This window comes from Camponotus vicinus, unplaced genomic scaffold (genome assembly GCF_025532165.1).
Source record: "Camponotus vicinus isolate PSW18456_S1 unplaced genomic scaffold, iyCamVici1.0 SCAF_11, whole genome shotgun sequence".
In the NCBI taxonomy this organism is placed as follows: domain Eukaryota; kingdom Metazoa; phylum Arthropoda; class Insecta; order Hymenoptera; family Formicidae; genus Camponotus; species Camponotus vicinus.
The window spans coordinates 9,128,860-9,148,622 of record NW_028141947.1 but is presented as its reverse complement, the minus strand read 5'-3'; the positions used below and the strand labels follow the sequence as shown (position 1 = coordinate 9,148,622).

The 19,763-nt window shown below is 35.0% G+C and overlaps 1 protein-coding gene across 19 annotated transcripts in view; it reads right to left on the bottom strand.

The window, feature by feature from the left end:
* Positions 1–11,889: 11,889 nt before the first annotated feature.
* The window catches only part of LOC145962111 (bromodomain adjacent to zinc finger domain protein 2B), a 157,364-nt gene continuing 149,490 nt past the window's right edge, over positions 11,890–19,763 (bottom strand). For 8 of the 19 annotated variants that reach the window (XM_083082950.1, XM_083082958.1, XM_083082959.1 and 5 more), the window contains 11 exons: positions 19,112–19,685; positions 18,705–18,924; positions 17,863–18,631; positions 17,520–17,801; positions 16,949–17,447; positions 16,335–16,683; positions 15,181–15,302; positions 14,942–15,083; positions 14,694–14,824; positions 13,605–13,889; positions 11,890–13,382 (listed from right to left, as the gene is read on the bottom strand). In XM_083082950.1, coding sequence (XP_082939076.1) covers positions 13,205–13,382; positions 13,605–13,889; positions 14,694–14,824; positions 14,942–15,083; positions 15,181–15,302; positions 16,335–16,683; positions 16,949–17,447; positions 17,520–17,801; positions 17,863–18,631; positions 18,705–18,924; positions 19,112–19,685 — 3,551 coding nt within the window. In that variant the 3' untranslated portion in view covers positions 11,890–13,204. The remainder of the gene's footprint in view (positions 13,383–13,604; positions 13,890–14,693; positions 14,825–14,941; positions 15,084–15,180; positions 15,303–16,334; positions 16,684–16,948; positions 17,448–17,519; positions 17,802–17,862; positions 18,632–18,704; positions 18,925–19,111; positions 19,686–19,763) is intronic. The other 11 variants (XM_083082962.1, XM_083082963.1, XM_083082964.1 and 8 more) reach the window with 6 other exon arrangements.

Genomic DNA, 19,763 nt, shown 5'->3' with positions numbered 1-19,763 from the left:
GCGCAACAGCGGAGTTGTTGTTATCGAAGCTAGTTGTCTGTAACATACAAATATAAAATTCATTTATAATAATGCTCACAAAATGCAATTAATATTTAAAAAAATCTTTATCGCGCGGAATTTTATATCCCATGTGTAAAATAATAAGCAGATAAACACGTATGGAAAAATTTTATAAATTTTTGAAACCGTTTTTTAAATAGAAAATTTTATATGACTTTTATAAAAATCTTTCTCTTTAATTCATTTAAATAATAAGATCGAATTATTGTTCGTTTATAACAAGTTAACGATTTATAACAATTAACATATAAATAATAGATATTCACCATCAGGTTGCTCCGCCGATGTAAGATGCCTCTCCCAGGCCTCCTCCTCCTCTCATGTTGTTGGCGCGCGATAACGACACTCCCGCACTCGCGAGCGATATTTTTATATCGCTATTTCCGCTATTTTACGCGCGATACTTAACGGTGTCCGCACTATTTCGGTACAATAAAAAATTTTCTATTTGATCGCGCGATGTATATACTTAATATGTATATACTTTGAACGGCACTCCCGGTTTCGGTACGAGCGAAAATCCCATTTCACTTACGAGAATCAGCTTCGAGTCAACAGGTCGGGAATGCAACGATACAACGAGCAAGGACTAAGCCCAAACCGGAAAGAAGACGAAGCGATTAACGGAAATAGAGGAAAATGAAGTTCACCAACTCTTTTTCGCGCATAATTATCCTATCTCGTATCGAACCTGGACCCGCTAAGCACGATTTCAGGTGCTCCGCCCGGACATATTATGCCTCCCGCGGTTGCTATATGCTACACCAGGCTAGTAGACGGCAAAAGAAGAGGATACCCACATTTTTTAAATGCTAACATTCAGCAATTTAGAAAATGGGGAGGCAACCCCTTTTACCGAGCGAAAATCGTGCCTAGGGGAATCCACTCGACTCCTCGACAGGGTTAACACACGCAGTGCGTATGGCTGTAGACGAGCAAAGAGAAGGGACCCATTGACGACCATTCCGAGCAATCGATCAAGTTCTAACTAATTTGGGCCGAATCACTTGACGAAGCACGAAGCACGAAGCGCGAGTGTACGTTGTATAGTAACGTGTGCAAACTCGAAACATCCCAGTTAGTTGGCATCGGAAGTAGAGACTCGTGACAATAAATGAAATTGGGATTTTATATGAAAAAGTCCAAAAGTTCCGCGAAAACGCGACAACGCGAGAATACTGCAACGCGAAAACGCGGTAACGAAGCGCTTGCCGTCCGCGGCACGTTGACGGCACCGACGACGCGAAAGGGTACTTAGCTTCCCATTCAGGCACCTTAAAATTTATCATAAATTGAAAAATTTAAGATAAACCTCAAGGCACCATCCAAGTACTAAGCCCTCCCACCGCGACAAGGTGTACCCCATGGGAGGGTTATATTATATATAATTTTATATATAATATAATACATAATTTGAAATTTATTTTGTAATATAGTACATAAATTTAAATTCGCAAATATAAATAATAAATAAAAATATAAAAGATAAAAGAAAATCTATTATATAAAGCAATGTTCAAAATAATTGATTTTAAAACTAATTATTTTTAAAACTAATTATTATATTTTAATATTATAAATTTCGTAATTACAAAATAATTTATATTTCTTAGATATAAACTTTTAGAAATATGATAAATAAAAAAATTTCTATTTTTTTTATACATGAAATATTTAAATAAATATATTAATATGAAATGTTTTATAAAATATAAGAAGTAACTGAAAATATTAATTAATAAAAAATTTTATAAATGTTTTATAAATATTTTAAAATAAAATGGAATATTTTTTTCGGCATACGCTGACGTTCGTGCACTCGTAAATAATAACGCGATTTAAGGTGCACAAGAATTTTAATAAACCGCGAGTAACATACAAGAATTCAGAATAATCGTAAAATGGATCACAAATAGACGCGCGTCCGCACAGCTTGACAGCTGGGCTCAGATTCTTTGACAGTCGTTGTTTATAACAATATCTTGACATCGCGCGCGGAAACGACCTTCTTCGAAAGAATTCAACGGGTGACGAATACAGCGGGACGGGACGCGGGGACGCAACAATATAACAAATAATGAATGTGATAAATAATTTATATTAATGACTTACATCATATTTCATTGGTCCATCCATTTCCAAAATCTCCTTTTTTTTTTGCTTTCTTCGCTTTTTCCTCGTGGCACTTCAATCCTCGTTGCACTCATTTGAATTCCTCGTTGCACTTACATTCATTCACGAAAAGTTCCTCGTTGCACTTGCAATTGTGTTCAGAGAAAGAATTTGATAATATATGATACGTCTCACATCACTACTCAAGATATTCACTGCTCAAGAGCCACTGAGCGAATGATCGTAAGTCAGAAACATTACCGCGGTACTGTTTATATCGCCAAGGTTGACTATGTAAAGAAAGAATTTGATAATATGTGAAACGTCTCTCACGTCACTACTCAAGATCACTGTGCGAATGATAATAAAGCCGTGTAACATATTAACAATAGCGCGATACTGTTTATCAAGGTCGAACACGGTGTTATTGATAATTCTCTCGTTGCCGAAATATTTTCTGTAATATAAAATATTCGTGCGCGGAATATTAAATTATAGAAGCATTTTAATTTATTGATTAAGATTAATTGATTATTTATTAAACTATTCATCATGAAGTCTTTCGTTATACTAATTATTTGCATCTATAATTCGATTGTTTTACTTCGTGTTCTTTCACAATCCCCCCCCAAATTATATTTAGATTGTCAAGTAAAATGATAAAGTAACACGGATGGAATATATTTGTGACTCTAAGTATTAAAATAATAATTATTGTCCGTAAAGATTGCAAACATCGATGTGATTATTTAATATGTTGGATTCCTATCACATTAAATCGATTCTCGATTAAATTGTATATTAATATACAATTTAATCGAGAATCGATAAAATGATAGGAATACAAAATATTAAATAATCACTTCGATCATTGTGATCTTTACGGACAATAATTATTATTTTAATACTTAGAGTCACAAATATATTCCATCCGTGTTACTTTATCACTCTACTTGACAATCTAAATATAATTTGGGGGGGGGAGGGATTCTGAGAAAACACGAAGTAAAACAATCGAATTACAGATGCAAATAATTAACGTAACGAAATGCTCCGTGATAAATTGTTTAATTAATAATCAATAAATTAAAGTATTTCTGTTATTTAATATATTTCGCGTTAGTGTATATTTTATAATATATAAAATATTTCAACGAATTGTCGATAACACGGTGTTCGACTTTGGCAATATAAAATATAAACAGTAGCACACTATACGTTACGGCTTTGTCATCATTCGCGCGGTGACTCTCGAGTAGTAAGGTAGTGGTGAGAAACGCTTCGTATATTGTAATTTTTCTACTAAATACGATTACGATTAGTATCGAAACATAATTTGCTATAAATATTAATAATTAAAAATTAATTAACTTTTGATAAACGACATGAAACTGTATCGCAACGATAAATATTTATCGAATCGTAATCAATCATTACTGCGAATAAAAATTGAAATAGGGGATACATGAAAGATGACAAGAGAATTAAATATATTATGATCTTTTGATCATCGATGCTTATTATAATATTTCTTTAACAATATTAGAATTAACAATAACAATAAGCAGATAAACAATTTTATAAATTTTGAAAAAGATTCTACTATTAACTAATAATTTAATATTTCTATTAATAAATTTATAATTATAATTCTATTAATAAATTATAATTCTTTTTAATAAGTTTAATGATTTAATAATTCTATTAAAAGCTATTCGAAAGTAAAAGCTTTTAGATTACAGTTTTCATGTAAAAATTTCTCACTTTTTCTCTTGTTTAAGTTATGTAAATAAAAAGTTAAGTCATGTAAATGACTTAACTTTTGACTATGTTAAGTCATGTAAATAAAAAGTTAAATTACCCGATTAATTACTTAATTTAAATCTCGCGTACGCAATTAATAAATTATATATAAGCGATAATTTATTTACCATAGAGTTGCTTTACCGGTGCCTGATGTTTCTCCCAGGCCTCCTCCTTCTCTGATGTTGTTAACGCGCGATACTTTCAACGGCACTCCCGCACTCACGAGCGATATTTTTATATCGCTATTTCCGCTATTTTACTAGCGATACTTAACGGTGTCCACACTATTTCGATGCGAACCTCGAATCCGCGCGCCCATGTACATTTTGTACTGGACATACGTTCTGCGCGGCCGGCATCACCAAGTGCCGCGATGCACAATGCGCGAGTGTACGTTGCATAGCAACGTGTGCAAACTCGGTGAAACATCCCAGTTAATTGGCTTCGGAAGTAGAGACTCGTGACAATAAATGAAATTGGGATTTTTATATGAAAAAGTCCAAAAGTTCCGCGAAAACGCGACGACGCGAGAATACTACAACGCGAAAACGCTTGGTAACGAAGCGCTTGCCGTCCGCGACACGTTGATGGCACCGACGCAAAAGGGTACTTAGCTTCCCATTCAGGCACCTTAAGATTTATCATAAATAGAAAAATTTAAGATAAACCTCAAGGCACCATCCAAGTACTAAGCCCTCCCACCGCGACAAGGTGTATCCCATGGGAGGGTTATATTATATATAATTTTATATATAATATAATATATAATTTATTTTGTAATATACTATATGAATTTTAATTTGCAAATATAAATGATAAATAAAAATATAAAAGATAAGAGAAAATCTATTATATAAAACAATGTTCAAAATAATTAATTTTAAAACTAATTATTGTGCGGAATTAACGTTTACATTTTTACTTTTAAATAGATATATTTTTATGTTATAAATTGCATAATTACAAAATAATTTATATTTCTTAGATATAAACTTTTAAAAATATGATAAATAAAAAAGTTTCTATTTCTCTTTATTTTTTCTACGTTACAATTTAAAATCACTATTGAATCACAATTAAAGAAATAAAACCAAACAAGAAATATGTAAATTTTGAATATATTGTTACGTTCGCGGTGGCGACTTCGAGATATCGGAGCGCGTTCAACATAATCGGGCACTCGCGTACCGCATAAAATAACAAGACACTTTTAACGGAAATTAAGAATTTTAATTAGAAACACAGAATACACAAACAACAAATAATAACAGGGGAAATCTCGCGATAACGACCGATAATGTAAAACGCGTCCGGAAGAATAGCTTGACAGCTATCCTTCGACTCAGCTGACCATCGTTGTTATCCAACAATATATACTATTGATAAATAATTTATATATTGTTGCGTCCGCGATATATATCGAACGCGCGCGACACAATCGATCGGCACACGCTGACGATCGCACACTAAATAATAACGCGGTTTATATATAAGGTACACAAGAACTTTAATAAACCACGAGTAACATACAAGAATTCAGAATAATCGTAAAACGGATCACAGATAGACGCGCGTCCGCACAGTTTGACAGCTGGACTCAGACTCTCTGACAGTCGTTGTTTATAACAACATCTTAACAACGCGCGCGGAAACGATCTTGTTCCGTCGACGTACTTTCCACCGAAAGAATTCAACGGGTGGCGAATACATTCAGGGGGATGGGACGCGGGGACGCAACAATATAATAAATAACGAATGTGATAAATAATTTATATTAATGACTTACATCATATCTCTTATTGATCCATTCATTTCCAAGACTTCCTTTTTTCTTTTGCTTTCTTCGCTTTTTCCTCGTGGCACTTCAATCCTCGTTACACTCATTTGAATTCCTCGTTGCACTTACACTCATACACGAAAAGTTCCTCGTTGCACTTGCAATTGTGTTTAGAGAAAGAATTTGATAATATATGGAACGTCTCACATCACTACTTCACTTCTCAAGAGCCACTGAGCGAATGATCGTAAGTCAGAAACATTACCGCGGTACTGTTTATATCGCTAAGGTTGACTATGTAAAGGAAGAATTTGATAATATATGGAACGTCTCACATCACTACTTCACTGCTCAAGAGCCACTGAGCGAATGATCGTAAGTCAGAAATATTACCGCGGTACTGTTTATATCGTCAAGGTTGACTATGTAAAGAAAGAATTTGATAATATGTGAAACGTCTCTCACGTCACTACTCAAAGTCACTGTGCGAATGATAATAAAGCCGTGTAACATATTAACAATAGCGCGATACTGTTTATCAAGGTCGAACACGGTGTTATTGATAATTCTCTCGTTGCCGAAATATTTTCTGTAATATAAATATTCGTACGCGGAATATTAAATTATAGAAGTATTTTAATTTATTGATTAAGATTAATTGATTATTTATTAAACCATTCATCATGAAGTCTTTCGTTATGCTAATTATTTGCATTTATAATTCGATTGTTTTATTTCGTGTTCTCTCACAATCCCCCTCCCCCCCAAATTATATTTAGATTGTCAAGTAGAATGGTAAAGTAACACGGATGGAATATATTTGTGACTCTAAGTATTAAAATAATAATTATTGTCCGTAAAGATTGCAAACATCGATGTGATTATTTAATATGTTGGATTCCTATCACATTAATCGATTCTCGATTAAATTGTATATTGTTTAATTAACCAGGATTGAGAAAATTTAAAGCATTGGTCGAAATATATTTAATTCTAATATTGTTAAAGAAATATTATAATAAGCATCAATGATCGAAAGGTCATAACATAATTAATTCTCTTATCCCCTTTCATGTATTCCCTGTTTCAATTTTTATTCGCAGTAATGAATGATTACGATTCGATAAATATTTATCGTTGCGATACAGTTTCATGTTTATCAAAAGTTAATTAATTTTTAATTATTAATATTTATAGCAAATTATGTTTCGATACTAATCATAATCGTGTTTAGTACAAAAATTACAATATACGAAGCGTTTCTCATCACTACTTTATTACTCGAGAGTCACCGTGCGAATGATGACAAAGCCGTGATATGTATAGCGCGCTTGCTATACGTCGCCAAGGCCAAACATGATATTATTGATAATTCTCTGCCGAAATATTTTACGTACTACATAAACACGCGGAATTTTAAATTATAGAGGTATTTTATTTTAAATTAATTATTAAACGATTGATATATCACGGAACCTTTTGTTATGCTAATGATTTGAATTTATTCGATTGTTTTACCGCGTTTTTCCGAAGTCAAATTTTATAATATTTAGTTTTGCATTTTAAAAGACTGACTTAGAGCGAACTAAATAAATAAATAAATGATGTTGAGAAAAAGAAAAAGAAGACACATAAATAAATAAATAAATAATAGCGTGAAAAGAGAGAACATACTAATATTGTTATATAATAAATTATTATTAATTAAATTATTTATATTTTTATTTATATTATTTATATTATCAGAGGGACATATGTGTTACCCTCTGAGAACATTCGTGGACATTGGTTTTGTAGTTCATGTCCACGTTTTTAGTGTCCACAGAGGGAGTATCGCTTCCAGGGATCATCTAAAAACGGGTCATGACATCTCTCAATCTTCTCTCTGGTAACCGAGGGAAATTTTACTCGATGGCCGATTTGAACCAATCGGAAAGGCTTAAAAAAGTTTCGGAACGGCCATCGAGTAAAATTTTCCTCGGAGAGGACGTTTTGGAACGTAACCCTAGATAATTAATATTACACTGCGCCCCCATATATCGCAAAATAAAGCACATCTATACTACTTACAATCTATGACTAAGGAATCGATTCATATTGGCGCTCAAGTCGATGGAAATATTTTCAAAATAGAAATTATATACAGTGTAACGATATCTTATCGATAATGGATCAAATAAAAAAAAATCCTCTACTTCTTCATGAAAGATAAAGGTAACATTAATTTTGTACGGAACATTATTTCAGGTAATTAATTTTATTTTACTATTATATAAATGGACCGAGCTTTTGTTATTTTATTGCGTTCAAAAACCATGTTATTGATGTATTTTGTATTACATATATATTATATACATACCTTCAATTACTGACGTGCATACTGGATTTAGTTGTAGAATAATTGGAATCAAAATAGCAAAAAGAATTCACTTACGATATGTAACGAATTTATATATTTGTGTCATCTCTGTAATAATTTATTGATATGAAATTAAATATCGAGATAAAATCAGTAAAAATGAAAGCAAATTTTCGTATTCGCTTTTTAATTTTAATTCCAGAAATATATTTTTTAATAAAATAGATATCGAGTCGTTTCTTTATGATATAAAGTTTAAATTTAAATATCCTGTGACTATATGATATTAATGTTAAAAATTAGAAAAGTGATATAATATTGAACTCTATTTCGTTGAAAGTCATCAAAATCAACATAAAAACATGTTTGTAAAGAAATATATAACAGAACATTTCGATAAACTTTATAAATTCAATAATTTTATAAAAGTTATCTCAGTATACAATTATTCTCTTGTATACTTGAACTTAAGAAAATCTTCAGTGTTTATTTAAAATTTATCATAGTTGCCGAAAGAAAAAAAGTCGCACTATACAGATACACGCTTCGCTTACACTTTATTAATTCATTTGCAATACATTAATTAAGTCTGTTTAAATAGCATCGAGGTTACCTAACGTATTACCTTCGTGTAACTATAGACAATCATCTAACTTAAATCTCTCTCTCTCTCTCTTCCTTTCTCTCTCTCTCTCTCTCTCTCTCTCTCACTTTCACTCGCATGCATGCATTCTCAGTTTCTCTCTTTTCCTTTCATTCTCGTTCTCGCTCATCGCTTTCTCTCCTTCCATGTATTTCCTTCGTTTATCTTTATCCGCTCCGTTATAATCGATATCAGTTATTATTATTATTACCATTGTCTCTCTGATTTTATCATTATATACTATATGTATATATACTATATATATCGTAAGATCGACGTTTAAAAACTAAAATTCGTATAAAAAGCGTCGTTATACGTACTAACAATGTAACTGTACTATTTAAATAATAATTAAATTTTAAAAAATTATTTTTGTTGTGTGTCGGCTTGTCGTTTGAATGTATAAGATGTCTAAACGTATTGGCTACTGTATGACAATGCGAGGCGCGGCACGGCATGTCTCTCTTATAAGAACAATCGGTAAGATCGACAAAATGCCCCATATAATCTGCACTCTTTTTTTTTACATCAGTATGTATATATACACGAGAACTCTGATTACAATCTTATTCCTATTACAAACAGTAATAATCATTTTTTATTATTATTTCTACATAGACTGAAATTACGTGGCTGTGCAGAATTCTTTGAATCACATGTTTGAAAACTGATAAATGAGAAAAATAAAAATAAACAAGAGAAAAATAGTAAAAAGATGGAAATTTCTTCATCATTATATATTTGATGGAATTTCATCATTATATATTTTCGCAAATTAATAATACTGAATATCACGACCTCGAAAGCCGGTTTAATATATAAATATATAAATATATGTATATATATATATATATATATATATATATATATATATATATATATATATATATATCAATAATGATTAATATATAATTTTTGTAGACAAATTACTGAAATAAAAATATCTCTTAAAATCTTGCATCTTTTTGCAAGATTACATACGATAAACAAATCTTTTTGCGAGTGAAACTAAAAAATTATTTGCCCAAATTAGGACGCCACAAAAAAATTCGTAATCATCGTATAATCCCGTCAGCGATCTTACCGCATGTTCATTTTTTAATTACGGCGATGAGACATCGCTATTTCAGTCGCACCCTGAACGATATCAATTAACTTTTACTTCGTAGTCGCTCTTTCTCTCGCCGCTCATTTATACTCTAGTTAATACTTTTACACACTACGAATGTTTTTTTTTTTTCCTTTAAACAGTAATTATTTAGCACGTCACACTACGGTTGAACTCTCCCTCTTTTCTCTTCCCGATTTTCTCATTATTTATCAGCTATTCGCTATTAATAATGTACATCAATTACATACAAAACAAGATACAGTGTGAATGCTTTCGTTACATCATAGACACCGTCTCGCGTAAAATGGTCATACTTACAAAGGTACCATGGTTGATTATAATCGAAGAAACTCTCACTAATATCTGACACATCTATCATTCGCAGCGCAATATATCTCTTCGCGTTTATTCTATAGGTAACGCTTCCAAAATATTTCGCCTTGAAAGATGATCGACGCCAATTGTCGCCCTCAAAAAACTCCGCACAAACGGGAGAGAATTAGTGCGTAAGATTTAATTGGACTTTGGCGCGGTCAAAAATTTGGGATAATTCTTATTATAATAATACTACGCATCGCGTGGCGAATATAAATCTAGTTTCTCAATGACAACCAAAACACAATCACATTCATTACTCTTAAAGAAATTTATTTTCTTAAAGGCGTTCGTCATGCAATGCACTTTTTACTGAATTATATCCGAATAATTTTTCACGCTCGTATTATCGTATTTTCGAAGATGCGCTAACTAATTTAACAATTCAACAATTTAATTTTCAATTTAATATCATCCCTGAATGTCTAATTTTGTGTCTGTGTATATGTATGCTGATCCGCGTTTACGACATTCACCACTTTACGGTACTCGATGAGTGAAAAATGGGAAGCCAAAAGGATATTGCAACTTTCGCGATTGCATAACAAATAATATTTTCGTGTACCAAATGAAATGATATCTCTCCCATATCTACTTAATAAATATTTGTTTAACGCAATATTAATATGACGCGAATCTCTTCAACGGCAGTGGAAGATTTTGCATTTTCTCATACATGTTACTATTCGAAACGAAATTTTCTTTGTATTACATAAAATCAAGCAAACGAAAAATTCTAAATAGACTTCACATTTTTATAAATGACAACATTTTCGATAGATCGTTCACATGCAAAGTACGCAAGGCTCAACACCTGTCTCATTTCGATTAATAATCATTGACTATATTTAAAAAATAAATCGCTAAACACTCACTTTCTTCACAATAAAACGATAATTACAATTATAACAGACAATTTTATCTATTAATTTGCCAGATCTATACAAATCAATATAATATTCATAGAGTAGGGACTATGTTCTTGTTTTAAAATACTGAAAGAGATGCGTGAAAATATAAATACTTTCTTCTTCTTCGTCATTCTAAGTTTCGCTCTGCGTACTTCATGCGGTATTTTTTTCATATATATATATATATATACAGGGTGTCCCATTTTAACTTTCACACTCGAATATCTCGAAACCATGGCGGTTTCGGTGAAAATGTTTTAAACAAAAGTTGTATGGTTTTAAGGGGGTCATAAGATGGTGTCATTGGTTTTACCTTGAAAAGTCGTTTGAAGGTTACCTTCAATTTTTTAAATGGAACCCCTTATTTTTTATTACTTATTCTTGTAGCTTATCTCGAGAGCTTTCCAAAACACTATAATAAGTATTTCTTCATTGAGTACTTTTCGAGTTATGAGGCTTGAAGTAATTTCTTAATTTTACATAAACCATAAAATATCTAGTAAAATATTCATTTTTCGATTATCTTACCTTAATACTTTTATGTACAAAATAATGAGAGTAATCAATTGGTGTAAAGAAAACATACAGTTGGTTTTAAGAAAAAATATGGAATTGTTAATTGCAAATTACAATTTTTTCTTAAAAACAACTGTTTTTTCTTTACACCAATTGATTCCTTTCATTATTTTGTACATAAAAGTATTAAGGTAAGATAATCGAAAAATGAATATTTTACTAGATATTTTATGGTTTATGTAAAATTAAGAAATTATTTCAAGCCTCATAACTCGAAAAGTACTCAATGAAGAAATACTTATTATAGTGTTTTGGAAAGCTCTCGAGATAAGCTACAAGAATAAGTAATAAAAAATAAGGGGTTCCATTTAAAAAATTGAAGGTGACCTTCAAACGACTTTTCAAGGTAAAACCAATGACACCATCTTATGGCCCCCTTAAAACCATACAACTTTTGTTTAAAACATTTTCACCGAAACCGCCATGGTTTCGAGATATTCGAGTGTGAAAGTTAAAATGGAACACCCTGTATATACTCCTAAATTAATAAAATCTGATATCAAATGCAAAGAACGTAGAAACTAAGATAGTTTTGCGAAACGGTGTTAAGATATTTTCTTTAATCCAAACGTCGATTTTTCTTGTCAATTGTTCCGTCTACTTCTACAGCGAATAATACCCTTACCTTATGTGCTCGTTTGTGGGCAAAGGTGATGTGTGAATGTATGCATGTACGTGTGACGTGTATAATATATATGTATATATATTCTGTGTATACATATACACACTATATTCATATTTATATATTTATATATTTATATATATATATTTATATAACTTCTCTCTCTTTTTCACATTTATTATTTTGCAAAATATTTCTTTTGCCAACGACGCGTCGGCATTTAAGCCTGTATAATACAACCGCAAATTACACTTTAGTCGCTTAGGCAAAATGTTCACTTGTTTATCGGTAAGTACAATGACCATTCGCATTGCTCCACCCTGATCGGCAGGGATCGAAACAATGCGTTCTTATCTGATTAATCACGTCGATGTCGAGAAATTCCCTCGTTTATCGCAGATTAAAATCTCGACCAAAAAGTACGAAGCTTTTCGCACTTCCCCTTACCAGGATTTGTTAAACCGGAGCCGAATGTCCGATCGGCTAAGAATGTCTCACATATAATACTTTACAATGAATAAGTTTGACGAAACTGCGTCATTATGATGCTAACAGGGAAGTAAAATACAGGGACACATTCGTGTCACAGTGCATACAGCGGAGAATGAATGATAGGTGAGTGTATCCAGCGTTCGTAGCGATTATTATTACAATGGAAAATTCGATTGGCCGCTAGAACGAGGCCGACTAATAAAGTAGCTCGGAAGTAGAGGGGTGAATCAGTCTCTTTCGATGACGATGACGATGACGACGACAATGACTGTCGGTTTATCGCGCGATGATGCGGTGCATATCCTAGTAGTAGAAGTGGGCAAAGCTGTTGCAAGTGTTGCGCGAACGTACCGAGCCTCAGCTATGCGTTTGCGGATGCGGAGGCGGTGCGCCGGTGATCTCGGTCCAGCGCATTTCGAAGAAACTGCGCATCCCATGGCCGGCCTTGCCCACAGGACTGTCGTCCTCGTTGAATACCTCGCAGTTGATGAACATCTGCCTGACATCGGCGCAAAACTCATCGCGAGACTTGTACCTGCATCGAGAAGCACTCGTTGTGAAAAACTTCAGCCTTCCAATGCCGACCAAGGTTGACGATGATCGGTTAGGGGTTTTTTTTTTTGCGATCGATCTGTGTGTATTAGCTCTACTAAGTCTGTCTTAAAGAGAGAGACCGGGATGTGATTTTGAGAGGAAAGGCAGTTAAAGATAGTACTTTCAATTAATTAATCGCTGGCGCGTGTGTTGGGCAACTTACGCAGAGTCCTGCAATTTCTTCTTAATCGTACTGAGATCCATGGGGGTTTTTATGATTTTCTTGTAGGTCGGGAACTGTTTGGTGTTCACCGGCAGAAGGAACGGCCAGGCCTCGTCCTGCTGCTCCAACTGTTCGAGGAGTATCTTACAAGGCGCCAGCTCTCGTTGTTGCTTCTTCGTGAGCGTCCGATTGTTACCCTCCTTCCGTGGCGAGGCGGTAGGAGTCGCCGGTTCCGACGAACTGACGTCCTCTACGTGCGTGTTCGATGCCGTTGACGGCGTTGGACTGCGGCGCAAAACAACAGAGAAATTATTTGCACGATTAACTTCCGTTCTGCAGGAGGTTTCCCGTCATAAAAAGCCTCTGGACGAATGCGCAAGGACGAATCGCATATCGATTCAATCGTGTGTCCGGCTGAGACGGGTACGTTGCTCCCGATGAAATATTTGCGTTCTCTCTTTGACTTTCTGTCTCTCGTTCGCTCTTTATTACTTTTTTCGTTTTATTTTTCGCCCACTTTTATTTTTGCCCTCTCTCGTTTTTTTTCCGATTCGTCATACACGATCTGAAGGCGGCTCTACTGTTATACGACGAATTTTTCTGAGAAAATACCCATCCCCCCACAGTCGGCGATCGCAAGTACAACAACGATGTATTATGAATGTACAGGGTGTCCCGACAGAGAAATCTGAGAAAATAATATTGAAAAAATTTGAAACCCACTACGAAATTGAAAAAGCTATCAAAACGACATAATCTCTAAATGAACAAACTAGGATCTAGGATCCAGCTTCTCCTGGAACACCCTGCGTAAAAGATAAAGTTCTTCAAGACGACAAAAATTCTCGGCAGTATTGCGTCACGGAGCCGAGGATTAAGTCGGTAATCGCATGAATACAGTATATACAGATAGTTCGTTCATTTTGTGAGATTGCTTTATTCAATCGGGAATAATATCGTTCGCTATTTGTGGCTCGTTGAATATTATTAAATCATTATCTGATCATGACTTTTTTTTCTAATGTACTTCGCACGAAACGTCATTAAGTCAGCGACTTGACAATGTTTGTTTGTTTTTAACGTAATCACCTAGCTGGTGGATGATCAGAACTTTCACTTTCTCTGGTGCCTGCCCCTTTGGTATGACTCCTTCGACTACTATTTCTCTTCTTTGGTTGTTTACTGTGGCAATTAGAGCAATACCATTTTCCTCGTGGCATCTGCAGAGTATAACACATATGTTGAAGTGTATATGTCTATCGATTAATGCGAGAATTGACTTTGTCGGATAATGAAATCTTTAAATATCGTAAAAATATATTTCGATAATCACTTACTTTTGGCATAACAGGATTATGGCAGTCGGTGTGATAAGCCCTTGGACAAAGTTCACATAGAACCAAATTTTTACCCGCTCTTTTTCCGCATACTAAACAATTGCGTTCACCTGTCGCTTTGTTCATACACTCGTGACAATACCTGAAGTAGTAGTAAGGAAAGTTTGAGTAAAACTTTCAATGTAAACTCAAATTGTGATTATTACATTCTGAAGAATGTAATAAAATTTATCACTCACCAGTCACCATCAGGAATGTTTTCCATTTTTGGACGGAAACAATAAGTATGATAGCCACGATCACAGCCATCACAGAGCAGCAGTTTATCTTCGTTGTCTCCACTATGACAAAACTGGCAATTCTGCAACCGAAATAAACTTTACATTTAAAAGGGAATAGAAGGATCAGTTTTCTCTGTGACTGCTAGAATAGCATGAAGATTACAGCATTGTTTGTGTTAATTGAGTATTTCTTAATTCAAAGCATTAATCTAAAAATCTATGCAAATAACTTATATCTAATCAACACAATGCAAAACATACATAGTTATGAGTAGCATTGCATAAAAATAATCATTATAAAAGCTCAATTAAACAAGTTTTATATATAACATATTTAAAATAATAAATGCCAAGTATTTTTTAGTTTTGACGTTTTTCAATCTAAATATGCTATATGCGATCACATAATAATGAATACAACTTAAATCATGCCATAACAGGAATGTGAGCCACAGCAAATGAATAACGAATGAATCATAAATGATAAAAAAAATAGCAATAAGATTTTTTTGGAATACACTAGAGGATTTGAAAAAGCTGAAAGAATATAAAGGTTGAAAACAAAGACATTAAAAATAATAAGAAGAAAACGAATATAAATAATAAGCGGCAGTTTTGCATGCAACCGTTACGTTAAACTCTGACCACCATTAAACGTACATTCTTTAACATTTATTCTTGTTATGCAATTTATGCATATATGCGTCCCAATATTCAATTCCCGAATAGAACTTAATCCGACACGCGGATCAATTTTGGTATATCAATTGCATTCGCATAAATTAAGATGAATGAAGCACGTCGCGCGAACAGAGCGAAATTCAACGGATGTATGCAAATTTCATTGCCATATTCTTCGCACACGTGACAATATACATTAGAATTTTGAAATGAAATTGGAAGCGGATGTATTGTGAGAGCACAGTCGCAATGAGAAGCGTATCGTTTAGGCTCGATCATCGAATCGATTAGACACCTGCTGATATCCATCCGAAACGACGTACGCTTTCTCTGTGAGCCATCGAACAGAAGAGGACAAGGGTATATTATATAGGTATAGGAGCAGGAGCAGCAAAGGAGGATTCGGTTAGTAAGTTAGTGCGAATACCCACAGAGGTCTGAGAAGTAGTCAATAGCTGTTTGTACTGATTGGTAGCTTTGAGTGAGACGCAGCGGTTTCGTAGCTTGGCGCAGACCGAGTTTCTAGCTGTTGTTAGACTCACAGCCTTCATGATGCTCTTGTCCCAAGCGATGCTGGCCTCGAGCATGTAGAGCGCCATAGCGAGTTGTGCCGATGTATGCGCACGCGCGGTCGCCTCCCGCCAGGTGTTCAGACCCCGTGGTGTCGTTTCCTCCGGCAGCGCGGGCGCCTGGTTATTCTGCTCGGAGCTATTCGAATTGTTTGCGTTGGCGGCTGCCGCCTGTTCCGCCTTGAGAGCCGCCAGGTTGGGATCTCCGGTACTATGCAATTACAATTACCATTTCAATTATTAATTTACTTACCTGATCAGAGAATTCAATTTAAATGCTAATTGATTGTTTTAATAATAGTAATTATAAAGATATACTATTAATTAATCAAATTCCATTTAACAAGAAGAAAGAAATTTATTTATATTTTATGTGTTTGCAAAATAATACGACTTTTTCATCTTATTACTAGATGTCATAAATATTATGATATAGAATAAAATAAAAATAATATAATTGAGAGAAGTTATCTTACCAAACGCCTAAAGGTGGTTTCAAGTATCTTCTTTCTATAGCTGCCTCCAGGGAAAGTAATCTTCGCCGTGCCTGCTCGACTGCGCTGATCTTTTCCATCTCGTTCAACTTCTCGATTTCCTCGGCTTCTTCAGTTCCCGCTCGCGGTGGAAGCTTCCAACCTTTGATCTGCATGCTAGCATTAGCTACTTTGTCTTCAAGGGCTTCCACTTGTTCCAAAAGCTGGGCATCTACGCGTAGCGCAACTTGCTCGGCCCAATCGCTCGGATTATCGGGCTTCGGAATTGGCGTATCGGAATTATCCGGTTCTGCTTGAAGTTCCGTGGCGACGATATTACCAGGATCGACATTAATTCTACCTGTTACAGCCAAGAAAGACTCCATTGTCGCCCATGTTGTGCGCTTTAATTCCTTCTCACGGACACCACGTGAATGTAGATGTTCAAGGAGTTCTTGGAACGTGTCAACGTCTGTTATCCTCCACCAACCGTATCTGAGATCTGTAAAGATATTTGAAAAACAATTTTATATATATATATATGTATTATTTTAATATTTGCGATTTAATTTACCTTTCGGTACCGGCTTGGCTTCACCAGGAGGCGGTAAACCATGCACTTTCAAATATTCCAATTGCACTGCTTCATCTTGAGTCAAAATCAGGGGCGCTGGACTGTCGCATCTATCATAATTCGGACTGGCTGGCGGTGGGAATACAGGAATTCTCAACTCGGTCGGCTCGGCTATGCCAAAGATTTGTTTAGTGCTAGGTCCCGGGGTATCGCACGTTTCTCGCGGTAGGATGGAAAACCAATTAGGCTCGGTATTGCTGCTGTCTGAAATAATCGACATGACTAACATTTATTAAAGATGTTGAAGAGTCTGTTCTAGATATCAGGATTTATAAAAACTCACTAGAAATGAAGGAACCATTGAGTTCTTTCCCGTTATGCAGGTTATTGATGTGGTTGAACTTGTCGCCATTCGGTATCGTCTCGACGATCTTGTCTTCCATTGTTTTCACTAGAGGTTTCGACATATCTTCGTCCGCCTCTTCGTTCTCCTTCTTTATTTTCTCGGTTTTCATATCGATATCCATGCTGACCACCTCTGTCTCCTGCTTTATTTCCTCGGATGTAACATTCGTCTTCGCATCTGTCATTGTACTATCAACGTCGTTGTTTCTGCTCCTTTTCTCCTCTTCTACGTTTTCGGTATTTGCCGAACCATAATTTTGCATAGGCTCCTTTTTATAATTGATCTCGTCTACTTCGGATTTTATCTTGTCGCTGTGAGATTTCATATCCACATCCTGTTCGTTTAAATTGTGTTTCTTTTCATCCTTGATTTCATTCGGTGCTTCATTCTCGCGATTTTCACAATTCTTGTTTTCGCTCTCTGGCTTCTCTTCAGATTTCTCCTCCATTGGCATATTTTTGTACTTTTCGTCCAACTCGGCTTGGAGTTCGAGAATTTCCGGTTCAGCGCTTTCCATAGCTTCTACGAAGATGCCACCGGCGGATGCCAATTCCCAATATCTCCTCCAATACCTATCTTGGCCAAAGATATGCGCCCGGAGTTGCTTCGACGAACTATTTAGCTTTTGCAATTGCTCCTCCGATTGCTTCAACAACTTATCCAATTTCTTACCCAATTCTTCACCAGACAAATTTTTGTCCTCCTCCTAAATAAATTTATATTTTGTTATATATTGCGAAATAAATTTTCAAACCAATTAAATCGATGCTTTCTAATACCTCTTCCGGCTGAGTGCCTTCGCTCTCGTTCTCAGACATGTCTTCTACTTCATCCTCGTGGTGAATCTCGTCTGGCGTAGGCGTCGTACCCACAGCAGTCGATGTAGTATTGCTTTCTTCCTCGCCTTCTTTTTTCTCAATAGTGATTGTGTCGCCAATCTTATTCACGATGACGCCTACAGCCTCCATCCGGACTTTCCGACCATGTAATTGTCTAAGCCTATGTAAATATAAATAAATAATTTTATCAAGAGTTTAAAAATAAAACGATTTAAGTTTTAAATAAAACAGATGATTTACGTATGTCTTTAATAAACAATGCTCTTTATCATATATTTAACGGCTTTTAATATTATTCCATCAAACTTAACTTTTGTTTGACTATTTTTCGATACAATGCAACTTACTTTCTAATCTTAGTATCCAATACGAATCTCTCCTTTCTCAGCTGAGCCACCGTCTCTAGGCTACCCTCTATCTGTCTGATCACAGCTTTATTTTGCAGCAGCTCGTTACAGAGAAAAGCGAGCATCTGCGCTTTATGCGTTGGGTTCAATGCTAGGAAAGGCTTATCCCGCAATCTTTCCGACATCCTCCACGTTTCGTTGTTATGTAAATGTTCGTAAAACTGCGCGTTCTTTCCCGAGCAGGTTGAAGCGTAGTCGCCGCCGTTTTGATGATGATCGGCAAACTTTTTATCACGCTCACGCTCAAGGCACACCCCCGTCAAAGCCTTCACCTCGCCGGTCGCGTTCGCGTACAGATAAATTCGTAGAACCTCGCTGATATTGGCATGAGTGATGTCAGCTTGACGTAAACTTTGACCCAAGCCTGTGGTGTGTCTGGCCGGTTGTGGGATTCCTGGATCTTCGATAGCGCAAACTAACAGATGTGTCATAACCGACAGCATCTCCTCCTCAGCTTCTTCGTCGTTGAGAAGAGCGAGTTGAAGACTCTTCAAACTTGGTAACGATTCCATGTCTAGAAAAAAAAAAACGGCAATCAATCGGTCAATCTTAAATAAATAACAAATGATCTTATTCTGACATGTGTCATGTT